We start from the raw sequence: 17,210 nt of genomic DNA on the forward strand, positions 1-17,210 counted from the left end.
GAGTCAGTCAAGAGCAACGTTTCGCACCGTAACGCCATGACAACCCGCCTAAGCCTGCGTTCGATTGGGGACGGCACGGGTCGCCTTCCGCTTGTCGCTTTGATGTGAAATCTCCCTTAGAGGGCTTATTTTATTGCATATAAGCTGCCCTGTCAAAACTTTTCTACTGGTCATATCGTAGTTTACGGAGAAAACAGTGTTACAATTTACTGTGCTTCCCTGTATAAGAGTTTTTTTTTCTTTTTTTGCAGTGTTGAAATTTGGCTTTTCTTACCGTTGCAGGTGTCCCTGTACGAGGAGGACCTGAAGCCCCTGGCGGAGGACGGCGAGAACAAGTCGTGGTGCGTGCAGGTGGCGAGCCAGGGCAGGAGCTGGGTGCTGCGGCGTTCCTACGACAACTTCCGGATGCTGGACGGGCATCTGCACAGATGCATCTACGACAGGAAGTTCTCGCATCTCTCGGAACTGCCGCCCGAGGAGAACATTCCGGGCACCGACCAAGAGGTACGTCATGCTTCATACATGGTGGTCCACGAGCAATTGATACTTTTGAACTGCGACTCTCTCTTCCAACGAAGAGAGGCAACGGATAGTTTGAATATCCGAATATCCGATATCCTGATATTTGAAATCCGAATAAAATTCTATCCGGATTTGGCCATCCCTAGATTATACAGCTTTGCGTTGACTGTCTGCGAAAATTTTTGCGTAACGCACCTAATAATAATACGCATAAAAATATAATGATCGGGGACTTTACTTTTCATCAGCTGGACCTTACGTTTTTGGTTTAAATTTTTTGAGATTAATTTATTTTGATAGGACAACTGTCTTCATATAAATTTTAGTTATCTTACTATACTATTTTATCACTTGACGAATTCTTCATTACTCGATTTTTAAATGTGTCAACTGTTCGTTGGGTACCATGTGCAGCTAAATTTGCATGAATTTAGTGTCGTCGAATGTCTTAATGTTGCAATATGTCAGATGTGCTTGGCCGAGAATGCTTCTTTCTCAGTTTTGACGAAGGGCGGCGTCTATGATGGAGTCGTTAGAGTTAGGCATTATCAAGCAAGAGATGCCAGGTTCGAATCCTGTTCATCCTGTCGCCTGTTTCGTCAACTCCTGCATCGCATCGACTCGAGGTAGAAATGTGACGTCAAATCGGAATTCTGATAATGCCCGAGATGTTATTGTGAAATTTCGCTTTGATGTTTGCATTGTAACAAGACTCCACTTTTTGAACAGAAGATGGAGCTGTCAAAAATTTTGTGATTATGCTGCGAAAACCAGCATTCTCGAGCAGATCGCTGGTCGTCGCGCATAACAGAAAATTGTAGTATTTCCAAGAAATTTCTCTGTGTGTTGTGGTACTAGGACCATGCCAGATCGGATCGAGAGCGGTAGCTAACCTATTAGCTATCAGTGATGCAAACGTTGTTCATGTACATAATAATACGTTCCCATTAGTGAGAGTAGTAATGATACATTCTCATATCATGACTTCGACTATGTCTCTCCAGTAGTTCTTCAACGCCGTGATGTCATTTTGCATTTTGAACGCTTCGTAAGCTTGGAAGTATAGAGCGAGCACAAGCAAAAGAATCTTCGGCCAAAAGCCTTCGCGCATCTTCCCCTCCTCGCCGGTGTACCCGTACGATGAGCAGGGCATGCGGAGGCTCTTTTGCCTGTGATCCAACTATAATAAGAAGTATAATTGGTCTCCCCTTTGAATTTCTACATTTGCGTCTTTCTCAGTATCAGATACCTGGTTGGGAATTTTCAGCTTTCTTCTCAAATTAGTTTTTGTAATTAAAATAAAATTACGTTATGTGCAGTTTCTTTTTCCTGTTGAAACTCAATTTTCTAGTTGTATGTCTGAGAGAGAGAGGGGGAGAGAGGAGAGAGAGAGAGAGAGAGAGAGAGAGAGAGAGAGAGAGAGAGAGAGAGAGAGAGAGAGAGAGAGAGAGAGAGGGAAGAATATTTCTGAGAATTTTCATTACAAGTTTTCCTTATCTTTGTACTTTGAAATTGGCAGTGCTTCTTTTAGTCGAATTGAATTGCCTGTTTCCTCTGTTTAGTTCGTATTTTCTTTTTCTGAGATGCTTATTCATTGGGCTATCCGCCGAGTGTTCGTGTCAGAAAGAAAGAGTCTGGACAAGTATCGGTCAGGTCGAGACCTGACCCTTCGAGGCTTGTCGAGACGAACACCGGGAACGAGAGAAATCTCTGTAAAATCCACACGAGGCAAGATTTAGCGTCCGATGTCCTTCAAGACTTTCAGTAGACTACAACATCTGATATTTTAAATATTTATCCGAACTACAATTACTTTTCCTTCTGTAAAATCAAGCAACCGAGACATTGAACGTACGTAATTTTTGGACAAAAAGCAATAGAGACATGAGCCTTGCACTGGGTATTAACTTTGTTTAAATGGATTTTTCAAAAAATTAAAGAAAATGATTGTCTATATGAACGCTCAATGTAGAGAAAATGTTACTAAGCTGTAAAAAAAAAGTTTTGGGCGAATTAAAAATAAAACATGGTTAAGGTCAACTATGGGGTCGCTTGCAATAATTTTTAATGCGTATTGATGGTCTCTGACTGGGTATTTATCATGATAAAAGAACGATGAACTTTTACGCATTTTTTACATTACAGACGATTTGTGGGGTTAATCATGACATTTAAAAAAAAAAGTGTTAATTTTTTTTCTTTGAAATTACGAGGTGTACTGGTATCATTGATCGTGTCAGAGGGCAGTATGAGGTGTGCCCGACATCTGACTAGGTTATTCAATCAGTGAGCACATGAAAGAAGAGAGTTGAAATTTATCGTTCAAGAGGCTAACTTACTTAACGATCGTACAGAGTGTTTCAAAAGTCTTACAACCCAAAGTTTAAAAATTTATATCACGAAAACCATTAGATATATTTACCCCGGGTTTTCTGCATTATAAAGCCTCACCCATTGAGATGTTTTTCAATGCTTAACATTATCAATTTACTTCATACAGAAAATTATATCAATTAATGAGTGGCGGAAGGCAGCGTTAAAATTGTCCTAGAATGCCACTTTTCGGTGAGAAAAATATATAAGAGATTATGGAAGTCCATAATTGGACTTCTGATGACTGATGCCATGTCAATCTGTCATTTGCGAGCAATATTGGTCCTGTGCAGCATTGGATGGATTTATGACTGGCGATAAAATGGGTTAAGCGAAAAAGTGTCATTTTAGGGGCATATCACCTTAGCTGGCAACACTAGCAGGTCTATTTTTGTCAGCAGATACAAGCAACACGTGCCTAAATATTCGCCATACAAGTTTGGAATACTTGTATCTGACTGAGATGAAACTTTCAGTGCTTTCCTTTCTATTTTCGTACAGTACGCTACTATGTTGTAGCCCGTTACTGGCGTCGGGACAGTGTCACAATCTTTGTGGATCACCCTGTACATAGAGGTGCAAATTGTATGTTGTTCGGTGATACACTCTTTCCGTCAATACAAACGCCTTGTTCTTTTTTCCTCTTCCACGCCTCCGTTCGGTCTGCTTTGACTGTCTTCCTTGCGGGACCTTCGACTCGGCCCCTCCTGCATCTTCCATCTCAATCGATGGAAGGAAAAGGGGGGACTCTTCCCCCTTGGCCATACGAGACGAAGGTTCGGGCACCGGAGTTGCTAAGCAACCCGCTTCTTTTGCGAGGGGGCCGCTACCCCTCGGAGCGCCAAGATACTACTCCACAAGGCATCGTACACTTCGCGACTAATGAATCAAGTCATTCGTTTTTATCTTGGGTCTCTCTTTTCAGGCTCAACAATGCAGCGTAGCGCTCATTGCTTTTTATTTGCAGCCGAAACGGTAATAATGATATAATGTATCGGATGGGGGATTTCCGTGTAGGATCTTTTCTCTCCGTAGGGTGGTGGCAGGGTGAAGAATATTCACCGAAACGTTTGTAGGGTTGGAGAAGGTACCACGGAAGGTCGTGTTTAAAAAGTAATTTGGCTCATAACTATTTACAATGGGCAATGAATTTACATTGAAACTGTGTATGGGCCTATTACGGTCGTGCTAAATCAGATTTGAGGGTAGATAGTACACATGTCACTGAACTTAGACTAAGAGAATTACAATGCAAGTGCAAATTGACATTATCTATTTTCTAGATTACCTACCTACTCTGACACTCAATTTCAAGAGAGCAATTCTTCTCTAGTCTGCAAGTTCCCCCCCCCTTCGATAGTGCGGATCGATCCTACAACAGGCCTGTATCATATCCTGTATAAGTGAGGAAGGGTGTGTGTGTGGGGGGGGGGGTGTATTCTCCCAGATAGCACAATTTTTGCAAAGTGTCCCCCCAACTGCCTCGTTGTCACCATGTTGAACCATCATAAGAACATCCCTCCAGCTAACCCCAAGGCTTGACCAAACATCCTTCGAGCTAATATTTTTCATTCTTTTGAATTTCTTTCGTGTCCAGTATTGTTTCGTATGTACTATTGTTGCATTGCTCAACTGTAATATGTGAGGTTCATTACATGCATGTTCTGTTACTTTCGGCTTGTGTACCTTGATATTCTCTACTTCATAGGATGTCCATGTGCGAAGGTTTTTTCTCATGTGTCTTATGCGCAGTTTTTACTGGCTTGTTTTTTATGGCAAACTTCTTAGTAATGTCGTGCTGCTGCATGTTGTTCTTAGCTAGCTCAGTTCTTCTTCTCTGCTAACTTTGATTGACTGATTTGTTTTATTTTACTTCGCTTTTCTGCCATTTTTCGCTAATCGCGAAAGGACAGTCACAAACACAGATGGACAGGACAAAACAAACCCCATAGAGTTTTATAATAGCCTCGAATCCAGACGCTAGAGCCTCGTAAGTATGCAGAATGCAGTTGGGTATCTTCGGAAAGGGCCACCCCTTACACCACCTCTCAGCCTGCTTTGCTGTTATCAGAAGTTTTGCGTTCAACCCCAGCGTAAATTATGTATGTTTATCTGTGATTATTCTGTCCTTAATTCCATCAATTCACCCGCCCCACCACCAAAACATCTCAAACCGTCTCATGACTGCAATTACTGCTGAACACATTGATTGTTTTAATTTATTTTACTTCGCTTTTCTGCCACTTGGGACGAATCGCGAAGTTGAGGATGAAGGGACAATCAGAAACATTTATGGACGACACAACACGAGGCTCACAGAGGATTATTCTGGCTGTGAGTTCATAGTGTAGAGCCTCGCCAGTGTGCAAAATGCAGTCCAGGTCCTACTGGAAGGGAAGATGACATTTGAGAAATGCCCCCCCCCCCTTTTACACCGCACTGCTGAAAAGAACAACACTTGATGCTTCATTCTTAAATAAAGCAATTGGTATTTTATTAAAACTACAGGTCCAGTTTCGATTTACCTATCTGATCGTAAAGAGTACTTGAAAGATACTTTATCAAACCTTTCTGTCTTTTCTAGGAACTGGGAATATTGTTTTAGTTTTCGTAAATTGACAACCTAACAGTATAGCCCATTGGAGTTATCGTGCCTCCACCTTTGTCCATCTTGGTTTTGGTCCACCTCGAGGTCCGAAGACTTTTATCCATCTCTTCTTTGGCATTCTCTCGTCGCTCACTCTCCCCGCACACAGACCACTTGAGACCTTTCCTGCCTATTTTATTCATGGAGTCTTCCTTTCTTCCCTATTGCCGTCCTTCATTCTCAATTCCACCCCTCCTGATACTTCCAATTGTGAATTCTACCTACATCCGTCCTACTCATGGCCGGTGTTTCACGTGGGGGAGTTTTTTTTTTTACTTCAGGAATGTCGTTACAACAAACTCTTACCATCCTTATTTGCTGTTTTCTAGACACACTCACTTGCCCTTCAGAGTATGAAATGTTATCGCTAAAGGGAATAAACTTTCTATGAAATTTATAATACAAAATGCAAATCAAAAATATATCAATTTCTATAACCGGTGAGAAATATGTAAATAGTTCAGCCTTTATTGGCCTATCCAATAGTCATATTAAGTTTCTATTTCTATTTTGATTATATTTTATCGCAACATCATTATGAAGATGGGTAAATTTAAAACACAAATGTAGTGATATACTGCAGTTGCACAAGGTATTCGTAGTTTTTTTGTCGCAAAGTACTCGCATTTTTCTCACAACATAATCATTTCCCTCAAAACATCCATCATTCCCGCAATGCATCTGTTTTTGTCGTGAAGATCTTGTGTTCTGTTGCCGCAAATTATCCATGTTTTTGCTCCCAAGCATCCTTTCTTTTCGTAGTGTATGATTTTCATCAAAATATTCGTGTTGTTTCGTAAAGTAAGTGGTTTTTTTTTCATTTTTTTGCAAGGTATTCATGTCTTCGAAGTAACCCATTTCTTTTAAATCCAAGTATGTATATTTTCCCGCAAGATATGCGTGTTTGCTCAAAAGCATCCGCATCTTCTCAAAGAATCCGTGTTTTTCTGTTTTTCTCGCTAAGATAATTTTTTCCTAAGGTACTCATTTCTCGAGGTATCCGTGTTTGTCCAAAAATATCATTGCTTGTCAAAGAAGTCATGTTTTTTTTTGTTTTTTTTTTCGGGATACACCCGTGTTTATTCAAAACGTGCTCCCTCTTTTTTCTGTACCCTGTTTTTCGCAGTGCAAATTTGAAGAATGAGGTAGACACTTTCCTTTGCCCCTCTCCTTCAAGTCAGGCGGAGAAATTGGAGCCGTGACTACGAGCTTCCTGAACCCTGTTCCGGACACCTTTAGACATGAACGGAAATTGGAGCCAGGAGACCGCCCCAGAAGTCAGCCCCTTTCGAAATTGCTTTCCCGGGAGAGAGAGAGACTGCGAGCCAAGTTCGGGAGAGAACGGAGAGAGAGAGTGAAAAAAAAGTGGGGCTGCATTTGAACTTGGTTCATTGTAAGCTACGAGCAACCTTGCACGCCAGATCCAGAAATTAATTAAAAGGGTTGAAAAGGCGAATTGTGAGGGAGGGGAAGGATTCCCTGTGTTGGCTGCAGTCAACATCCCAAAAAGTTTCCCAAAGCGACGACTGCAGTTGTAAATTTCAACTCCGGATCCACCTTTGTTCTTTCAGATCTTTTTCAATTAATTTCACATTTCTTACAAGAAGAGTTCTCTGGATAGATTTATGACGTTGAGCAACGCCGAGCGTTCCAAAACGCTCTATACATAGGAATTTATCCTTCATTTTACACTATCCTCAGATATCTTTCAAGAATGATTCTCGGTAAGGACCACCGCACAATCACATGTACTGTTATGGCTCTCAGCCCATAGTATTTGTGTTTCTAAATCGGATGCTGGCCAGCGATTCTAGGCTAGAACCTCCTGCGCAGAAGAATGCGCTTTGACATGCCCGATAAGTTTTTGCGCATGCGCTTCAATGCCATTAAGTGCTGAGTGGGCGGAGTTGGTTGTACAAATTCAGACTCGCTTGCGGCACTTTTGAGTCGTTAGAGGTCGGTTAGTTCATACGAACTCTCCAGCCTAACTATTTTGGGGGAGTCTTTGTCGTGACTCATCTCACCCAACAGGTCGGTAGGTGCCGGGGCTTGCCCCGAGTTGATATCTTCCTGGAGGTGAGGCCTGCTCGAAATATGTTTTATAAGGCCAGCAATGTTCAGAACTACAGGGAACGGATACAACTACACCGATGAGCCATTACATTATGACCACCCCGACCCGGGAACATTTTGCGCGCCTAGAACGCGAAGAGTAACACGTGACACACTGGCAGCATGGTATATATTGAGCATGCCTAACAGCTCGCTGTTAGTAGTGTCTCCGGCGTCAGAATGGAAAGAGCGGCTGATCTCTTCCAGTTTGGTAGGGGTCAAATTGTGATGACACGGCACCTTGGTACCAGCATCTCTGAAACGGCGCGTCTTGCTGATTGCTCTCGTGCCGCTGTTGTGAGCACGTATCGAAAGTGGTGCAACGATGGGCAGGGCAAACAACGACACGTCGTCCAGCTGTGTGTCGACAGCGGCTCATTGATGCCGGAGGCCAGCGGAGGCTTTCACGCATTGTTCGGAGCGACGCGAGAAATCGCCCACAGGTACAACAGTGGAGACCAAGACAATGTTTCACAGCTAACGGTTCATGAAACACTGCTGCACATAGAAGTGCGGACATAATGTGATAGCTCACTACGTAGGTGGTCATAATGTAATGTCTCATCGGTATATATTGAGTATTACCGAGCAGATTGGGTGAATGATTAAGCTCGTAACTTTGTACATTCGGGAGTGGCGACAGGCTACCCTCACTAAGGTTTTACTCAGTCAGTCCGGGCAAATACTGGAATGTTACAAATTAACAAGTTTACAGTAGTCACGTTACACGTGTAGTACATAAATTGTTATTTTTCCCTCGGTGACCACGCTCGTTGGTGGACACATGTTCTCGCGTGGTCGAATCCCGGCCAAGTAATGGTCGTGGAGAGTTTAAACGTCAGAGTGGATCGTTTGGCCGCTGAGTGGGGGTATAGTCCCAGGGGCGGCTCAAGATATAATTTTTGGCGCCCCTAAGTTTCCACCCTGCCCCTTCCGCCCATCTTTCTACCCTTGCCCTTCTATTTTTCACCTTCCTCCAATAAAGACATGACCATGTTATATATTTACTGTTTTCATGACTGAAAACAATACCCTTATTTTAAAAATGCTTTAGGCGTTATTGTTAAGGAAAACGTTTAATGTGGGGTAAATTGCTACATGATTTTGCAATATACTTATTATGGTATTGCCACGCACTCGATGGAGGCGCATAGTGGTTGGGATCCCATTTTAAACTGTAGGTCCAGTCCCGATTAGTCTTTCTGTGTGTAAAGGGGAAAAATAATCTCAAACAAAGAGCCACTCTTATGCAATCAGAAATAAGATTTTGGCACTAATCAAAGGGGACGCTCCGATTTGGCGCATTCCCCGGGCAGTCACTCGCGTCGCCCGACTCTTTAAGTCGCCCTTGTATAGTACACCGAGTGTATACCGCGTTGGTTAGAGCCTGTCCCGTTTCCCGCGCTAGGGCTCGCTCGACAGTTTCGGTGCCAATGAGAAACGAGGAAAAAATCGTTCTCTGGACAGCGAGGAGCGAATGGAAGCCAGAAGAGAGGCGCTTACGTAGACGCTGTTGCCACGTTGCGTATTTTAATTGGCTGCCTGGCTTTAACTTTCCCCAGCACCGAGAAAAGCCAGCGATCAGCTAGCGTGGGAACCGGGACAGGTTGTAACATACGCAGTATAGTACGAGGCATATTCCGAAAGTAAGCTTTGTCATATTTTTTCCACAGGTAAGCGGTATTACAAAATGAAGAAACACATTGCAATCACAAAAGACAATCTTTCCTGAATTCACTATAGGAGGAGCGACAGCAGAAGAGCGATGGCGCATGCGCAGAGTGCCGAAGAATAGAGATAAGCAGCAGACCCACGTGCCTGAACTCATTCGAGTGCAAACCAGTATGGAAGAAAAACGTGTGCTGGAAACGTGGTCACAAATGGAAGTTCGGCACGCTATTGCCACACACTAAGCAAACTGAAGTCTGCCATTTGACGCAAGAGACCAGGGCTCTTAAGTCGAGGGGTTTTGTCCTTGGACGGCAATGCAAGACCCCACACAGCAAGGGTCACTGCAGAACACATTTGTCGTCTGAATGGGAGAGATTGAATCACCCGGCCTACAGCCCCGATCTTGCCCCATCAGACATCTACCTTTTCCTGAGTTGAAGTCAGCACTATCGGGACGTCACTTCGGAAGCAACGAAGAGGTGCAACAGGCTGTGAAGAACTTCCTTAAGTCACTGGGCACTGATTTTTACCAGGAGGATTTCTTGAAATTGATTTCCCGGTACAACAAATGTATCAATGTCGGTGGCGACTATGTGGAGAAATAGCCAAAAGATTGTATTTTGTTATGACATTGTATTCTTCTGTTTGTAATAAAGCTTCCCTGTGAAAAAGAATGACGAACCTTACTTTCGGAACGTCCCTCGTATTTGAAACTCCAAGTGAGTTGTTTCAGCCGCAGTTGACCGATCGTGAAGACTTCGATGGTAGTAAATAATTCTCTACCACAGTGGTCCGTGTGAAGACATCCTTAAGACTGTCAAACTGTCAGCTAAGACTGATCAAGATTCCCAGCCATCAATGTGATATGCTTGGCGAAATATAGGAACAGCGAAGAATTGGAATTCTCAATGAATGGATTTGCTTTATTTAACTTCGCATCTTGTGCCACTTTTGGGGGATGAATGACGATATGATGAAATTGATGAATTGACACTCACAAACATCCACGCCCAAGCCAGGATTCGAACCCGGGACCCCTTGCGTTCTCAATGAAAATAATGAGGTAAAGTAAACCGGAAGAGTTGAATTGCAGGGTAAATCCTCATCCTGATACACTTGAAAGGTTCTACTGGCACGCTTCTCCACTCCGTTCGCTTTCTTGTTTGTTCTGTGGTCTTGAACAGGAGTTGCGCAAGGTGGATCGCTATTCGATGGGCACTTGCCGCTTTGAGCACTCGTTAATTAGCTAATCGCTTGATTTTCCTGTTTGTACTTGTTAGATTCAGTTGCAAGCATATTGGGTGCTTTCGGTTTTATATCACGGTTAATTTAATTTTTATGTCAAGGATAAAGGATATTTTTCTATACCAGCACATCCTTAACTACAACCGCATCTTTTTTTTTGTAAACTGTGTGTGGAGATAATGGGAATTAATGATCTAGTTTGTTGCTTCAAACGATTGAGCCACGAGTAGGGCTCGATTTCTATTCTAGGATGGGATAAAATAATACGGCAGGGCTTAAAACCCCAAGTTCCAGTCAAAAGCAAAATTGTGTAGGAACGCACCATTGTACTAAAATGCATCCAACCCGTTAAGTTATGCAATCTGAAACGCACAACGAACTGACGCATTGCATAATGTTGCAGGGTGTGGTGATGGTAATGACGAGGGTGGACATGATTGTTTGTTGCTTCGTGGTTCATTTTAGTTATTGCCGAACTAATAGAGGAAAGGGATTATGTGTGAACGTTAATATCTCGTCAACAGAGACTTCCTTCCATGAAGGAAAATAACAATTAGGAGCAACTATTAGATTAGGTATGTAGAAAACAAAAACATTATGTGTAAAAATAGTTATAAATCAATATTTATACGTAGTTTTTCACATTAATCAAAATATATGGAAAAAAGGAAAGATAAGAAATATCCTTATGTACGCTATTGGACTGTGGCGCGAAGGCACTATAGTGGGATTTGGATGTGAGACCCTACATATTAGCGGAGGGATGTGATCAGCACCATACTCCAGTTGTTTTTATCTCCCAGAGTTGCCTCATTAAGAGACCGTGAGTCACTTTATGCAGGGACATTGTCCGACAAATTCCCACCAGAGAACACCCGGGAATCGAACACAGGTTATGACAATAAAAAAAAAAATGTCATAACAACATTTGAAAATGGTTAGGCTAAATTCAAAGTTCCACATTTGTGCAATATTTATAATAAGTTGGTCGTAACAGTTATTTTTGACTGGCAATATGAAAAACAAATATCTTCAATCATATGTGTTCTTTCAGACAAGAAAGATATGATACATTCAAATTTATAATTAAATTTATTGAAATTGTGTACATTTGCATTGGCATCAAGGTTTATATACAAAGGTCAACTCTTTAAAATTGTTCAATGTATAATATGATGTCATACTTGGTATTTTGTATCAACATTCAAAAAATGGTAATTGTAATCATTAGATAAGTATATTGTAATATACATAGTAAAATAGCTGTAACAGAGCAAATATGTACATTTACAACACAAACATTCAAGCTGTTAAGCACTTATGGACAAAAATATAAAACAAAAACAATTGAAGATTGCACATACTAAAAGATCTGGCTTGAACTAGTTGCTCTGATACTAGTTGTCTGTGACTTTGTAATGAGCTGAAGATGGAACAAAGATAAGGACAGATATAGCAATATGGGATGGTGATATATTTCTACAATAATTGTTGCTTTTAAAGCATTAAACTTGGCAATGTTATAATAACTTGGATGTTTAAGTTATATAGAAGCCTTTTATGACTTGAATGAACTTTGATCATGATATAATCTTATAAAGATTCGAAAGTTATGGAATGACACTGATATGTATAAAAGATGCCATGTTGAATTTGAAGCAGTGAATAGGTATCTGTTTTCATCTTCCTTAACGAGCAGGCTTGTAAATGTTACAGTTCCTCAAATGAGTGCTTGGAGGAAGGTTGCATAGAGTGACACTTATATGTTCTACGTTTGGATGTGGTTTGGTCAGATGATGAATCTTGAAAACTGAAGTTCAGAATTGTGAATACAAAGACTTGCTTTATCCCGGAAGGAGATAACAAAGATATATTTTCTTCTCATGTATAGCATTGATATGTTATAAATGCTCTTGTAATTTTTGTTGTTTCTAGTTTTTTTTTATCAATTTAATAATTATAAAGGTATTTATTATTGTTTGAACATAAACACTATTCATCAGTATATGTAAATTTAAATTTCCTTTTCAATATAGCACCATAGCTACCTATTGTGCTGATACTGAGTTTGAATTATACTGACTAACAAGGTTAAAAGGTCTGCCAAGCACCTACAGATGGACGGCCGTGGCTTTTAACAACGAACAATTCTCGGAAATCGAGCCACTGTGCATGTGCCTCCTCCGGGGATCCAACGCGGGACCCCTTGATTACAAGGGGACAAGGTTACCACGACGTCAACGGGTACCTATCTGTAGTAGATGACTTGTGGGGCTACAGCTGGATTGCGCACACTTTTCCGGTTTTATCAGAGGTATCTGATAAGCCCTTGACAAGCTGTCACAATGTACAGGATTGCTCACAAAAAATGAGGCGATGTTGTCAGATGAAAAATGTTCTCAACGCCTTCTCACTTCTGCTGTGTTTGTTTGTCTGTGTGTGTGTGTGGACTTACACGTGTTTTTGCAGTGTTTTGCCTAACCTATCTTGACTTGCTATATTTACTGGTCAAATTATATTTTTTTATTTAACAGTTGGGCTGAAAAGTTCATAGGTTGACTCATAGATGGCGTTACTAGGATTAAATCCATGTGATTTTTACTTAGTACTAACCTTCAAAAGATACGTGTATAAATTTCACAGCTGCCGGATAATTAGTTCGTGAGATATAGCATTGTGAGTGAAGCAGCTTTTGTTATTGTGAAAAAATGGATAAAAAATAATTTCGTGTGTTAATAAAGCATTGCTTTTTGGCGAAAAAAAATACTGTTGAAGCCAAGGCTTGGCTTGATAAACATTATTCGGACTCTGCACCAGGAAAATCAACCGTTGAGAAGTGGTTTGCTAAATTTAAACGAGGCGAAATGAGCATCGAAGACGATGCACGCAGTGGACGCCCCAAAGAGGCTGTTACCGACGAAAACATCAAAAAAGTCCACAAAATAATTTTAAATGATCGTAAAGTGAAGTTGATCGAGATAGCTGAGACTTTAAAAATATCAAGGGAACGTGTTGGACATATTGTGCATGAATATTTGAACATGCGAGAGCTGTGTGCAAAATGGGTGCCGCGCGTGCTCACAATCGATCAAAAGCAACAACGTTTTGATGATTCGGAGCAATGTTTAGCGATATTCAACCGTAATAAACACGAATTTTTCCGTCGATATATTACAATGGATGAAACATGGCTCCATAACTACACTCCAGAGCCCAATCGACAGTCAGCCGAGTGGACTGCACGTGATGAACCGAATCCAAAGCGTGGAAAGACGCAACAGTCGGCTGGCAAGGTTATGGCATCAGTATTCTGGGATGCGCATGGTATTATATTCATCGATTACCTCAAAAAGGGCCAGACCATCAACAGCGATTATTACATAGCGTTGTTGGAGCGTTTAAAGGATGAAATCACGAAAAAACGGCCCCATTTGAAGAAGAAAAAAGTGCTGTTTCATCAAGACAATGCACCGTGTCACAAATCAATGAAAACGATGGCAAAATTATATGAATTAGACTACGAATTGCTTCTCCATCCACCATATTCTCCAGATCTGGCCCCCAGTGACTTTTTCCTGTTTGCAGACCTTAAAAGAATGCTCGCTGGAAAGAAATTTAGCACTGATGAAGAGGTAATCGCCGAAACTGAGGCCTATTTTGAGGCTAAAGAGAAATCGTACTATAAAAATGGCATCGAAAAATTGTATGACCGCTATAATCGTTGTATCGCCCTCAAAGGCAACTATATTGAATAATAAAATCGAATTTTGTCAAAAAAATATTTTTTACTATGTTAGCCTACGAACTTTTCAGCCCAACTGTTAATCCTTAAGAGATTTACTATTTTATTTCTAATTTCTCTCTCTTCTTGTCTAAAGAAAAAAACAGTTTTGCGCACAGACTTTAAAGCTATCAAAGTGGCAACGTTCGATCAAAATCTGTGCGCAAAACAGGTCAGTGAGATTTATGCGCAATCCTGGATCTAAAGTGTGCGCAATTCGTTTGCGGCGGAGTAGATGACCATCCTCTTTTTAGGTCTAAATAAGTTACTTACTGGAGCAATTTTTGGATTTACAGCTAATTGCTCTGTGCCTTACATACTCACTTATCAAAGTCGCGGACCAAACGAGGTTGTCGTACAGTCAATATCGGTATCGTCTCGATTTTGCAGACTTCCTCGGTCTTGGTTTCTTATCGAAGGATCAGATCTCGTCCACGGCATCATCCCTATCTGCTTTGGAAGAACCGAGAGAAGCTTTTTGGCTCAACAATCTTCCGGATGATTTTGTTTCAATCAGAAAGTTTTTTTTCTTAACGTGAACTTTTCCAGGAGGAAGACGAACGAGGAACTCTTCTTCTTTACGACTCTTTATCTGATCATAAGGCTCAATTGGCTTTCGGTAATGCCAAGGGATAAAGATGACTTCACCCAGAAAGAAATTTCATCAGCCTCCCCTCCCCCACACACACACAGATTTTGCAGTCGGGATGAGATTATTCTGGCTTACATTTCAAAAGCCTATTATCACATTTTCATTGCTTTTTTCCATCCGTTTTTAACCATTGCACTTCCAGCTTCAAGTAAATGTCCAGAAAGGGAGCAGGAAGACGGTTTTCATGTTCAAATGCATCCTTCATAAGGTATCCACTGACCTGAAAATTCTGTACTCTAAAAAATTCGTAACTGAGTTGCCACCGGAAATGGTGGAAGCAGGATATTCCTTGTGGTATTGGCGTTGTTTAGCGCCATCTTTAGTGTCTTGTTGCACCATTTGGTGTCAAACCACACCAACCACGGAGGCCTCTTACACTGGATTAGGTGTTGTGTTACTCCAGTTAGGGTGCTACACCATCTTTAGTGACAATTTTTTTCTTTTTTTTTTGCGCGCGCGCGTGAAATACCTGGAGTTGGTAAAAGAGTTTTCGAAATGTCAAGGAATTTCATGAGAAAGGTATTATAAGCAGTTGCAAGAGTCACCTTAATTTGGGCCGTGTTCGTAAGTAAAAAGAAATGCTTTAAAATATAGCGTTCCCTCCAACCACAATGATATTTTAACTAAAAAAAAATGTATACCGCACGTAGAGTGGAAGAAAGTTAAATACGTTACAGAATGATCTGGAAAGTTATTTTACTCCCTGCTAAGGGGTCCCGGGTTCGAATCCCTACCAGGGCATAGGTGTTCTTTGTGAGTGTCTTCTCATCAATTTCATCATATCACCCACTCATCCTCATCGTCGCGATTAGCCAAAGTAAGTGCCAGAAAAGCGACGCTAAATAACAAGAATCAAATCAAATCAAATTATTTGGCCCAGTCTAGATTTTACAGATTAGAATGTCAGTGTGTTTTTGGAGAGGAGAGACATTGGACTGCAGCTTAGCCCAATTTTATAACTATTCTTGTAACTGCTACTACTAGTATATCCCAACATCATTGTTACTTCTAAAATCCTACTTTCCTTTACTATTGGCCACCTTTTGTTCTCCATGAAGAACTAAGAGCCCATGGTCGCCTTGAACCGCAATGCGGTGACGCGAAATCAATGCACGCCGGAGTTCCTCAAACTTGGTTGCAGATCTGCAGGCAAAGATTTCCCACAAGTTTACCAACCTCTTCTTGCCATTAATCAACAGTTTGTGAGCGTGTGACTGGTCGCTTGGCGGTTACGATGCGTGACACGCAGTGGACAGGAGTTACGTTGTGGCCACGGGCAACCTCATTATCTGTGTTTTCTCGTAACTTGGATTCACCAGGTGTCTGGTCTCGAAGCGATTATTTTAATTGGAAGCCATCGCCAGTCAACAGTTGGCTCATCTCGTAAGCAAGAACGGGACGTGAGCGGCATCGATTTTCGGTTAGTGGGGAAGGTTGAGCAGATCTGCGCATGGGAAACAAGAGATGTGCAAATTGCGTTTTGAATATCAGGGCAACTGTAAGCACCGAGACAAAATTCAAATATATTTCCAGATTTGGGTTGTCCATTTTTCCTTCATATTCGGAGCAGACAACTACTGAAGCAGACTTAAGATTGCAAAAGGTGTAGCCAAGAAAGGATGATTCTCTGAATGTTCATTACAATGGTTCAACAATAACATGCCATGTGAATCGGACATTATCCATTGTCTAATAGTTTAAACTATACTTATCCTAACACTATGTTTCCATAGAGCATCTCCTTTCTTGTCTTCAGGTGGACACATTTCTTTTTGAGCGGAGTGGTTATCACGCCAGGGGTCCCAGGTTCGAATCCCGACCTGGTCATGGATGTTCTTTGTGAGTGTCCCTTCATCGATTTCATCACATCACCACTCATCCTTATCTTCGCGATTAGCCAAAACTGGCAGAAAAGTGAAGTAAAATAAACCAAATAAATCAATGAAAACTTTCTTTTTGCCGGTGGTGGGGATCGAACCTACGACAGACGTGATTTTTACTACAAATCAGGTGCTCTGACCAACTACTTAGGGGCGCCGTGGAAAAGTAAATGTGTTCACCTGAAGACGACAGAAGATGTACTCTCTCGAAGCGTAGTGTTTCAATAAGTGTAGTTTATAGCACTAGGCAGATGACGTCCAATTAACATTGCATGCAAAAATGGATGTCACATGTGAATTTTCAAGAGATGACTTTAGAATAGCTTG

The 17,210-nt window shown here is 41.3% G+C and overlaps 1 protein-coding gene across 6 annotated transcripts in view; it reads left to right on the forward strand.

Annotated features, from left to right (window-relative positions):
• CdGAPr (GTPase-activating protein CdGAPr) overlaps positions 1-17,210 on the forward strand; it is a 394,186-nt gene that overhangs the window by 246,502 nt on the left and 130,474 nt on the right. For all 6 annotated transcript variants that reach the window (XM_083121101.1, XM_083121104.1, XM_083121105.1 and 3 more), the window contains one exon: positions 283-504. In XM_083121101.1, the coding sequence (XP_082977227.1) occupies positions 283-504 (222 nt within the window). The remainder of the gene's footprint in view (positions 1-282; positions 505-17,210) is intronic.

The sequence above is a fragment of the Lepisma saccharinum genome, chromosome 4 (genome assembly GCF_977018435.1).
Source record: "Lepisma saccharinum chromosome 4, izLepSacc3.1, whole genome shotgun sequence".
Classification (NCBI taxonomy): Eukaryota; Metazoa; Arthropoda; class Insecta; order Zygentoma; family Lepismatidae; genus Lepisma; species Lepisma saccharinum.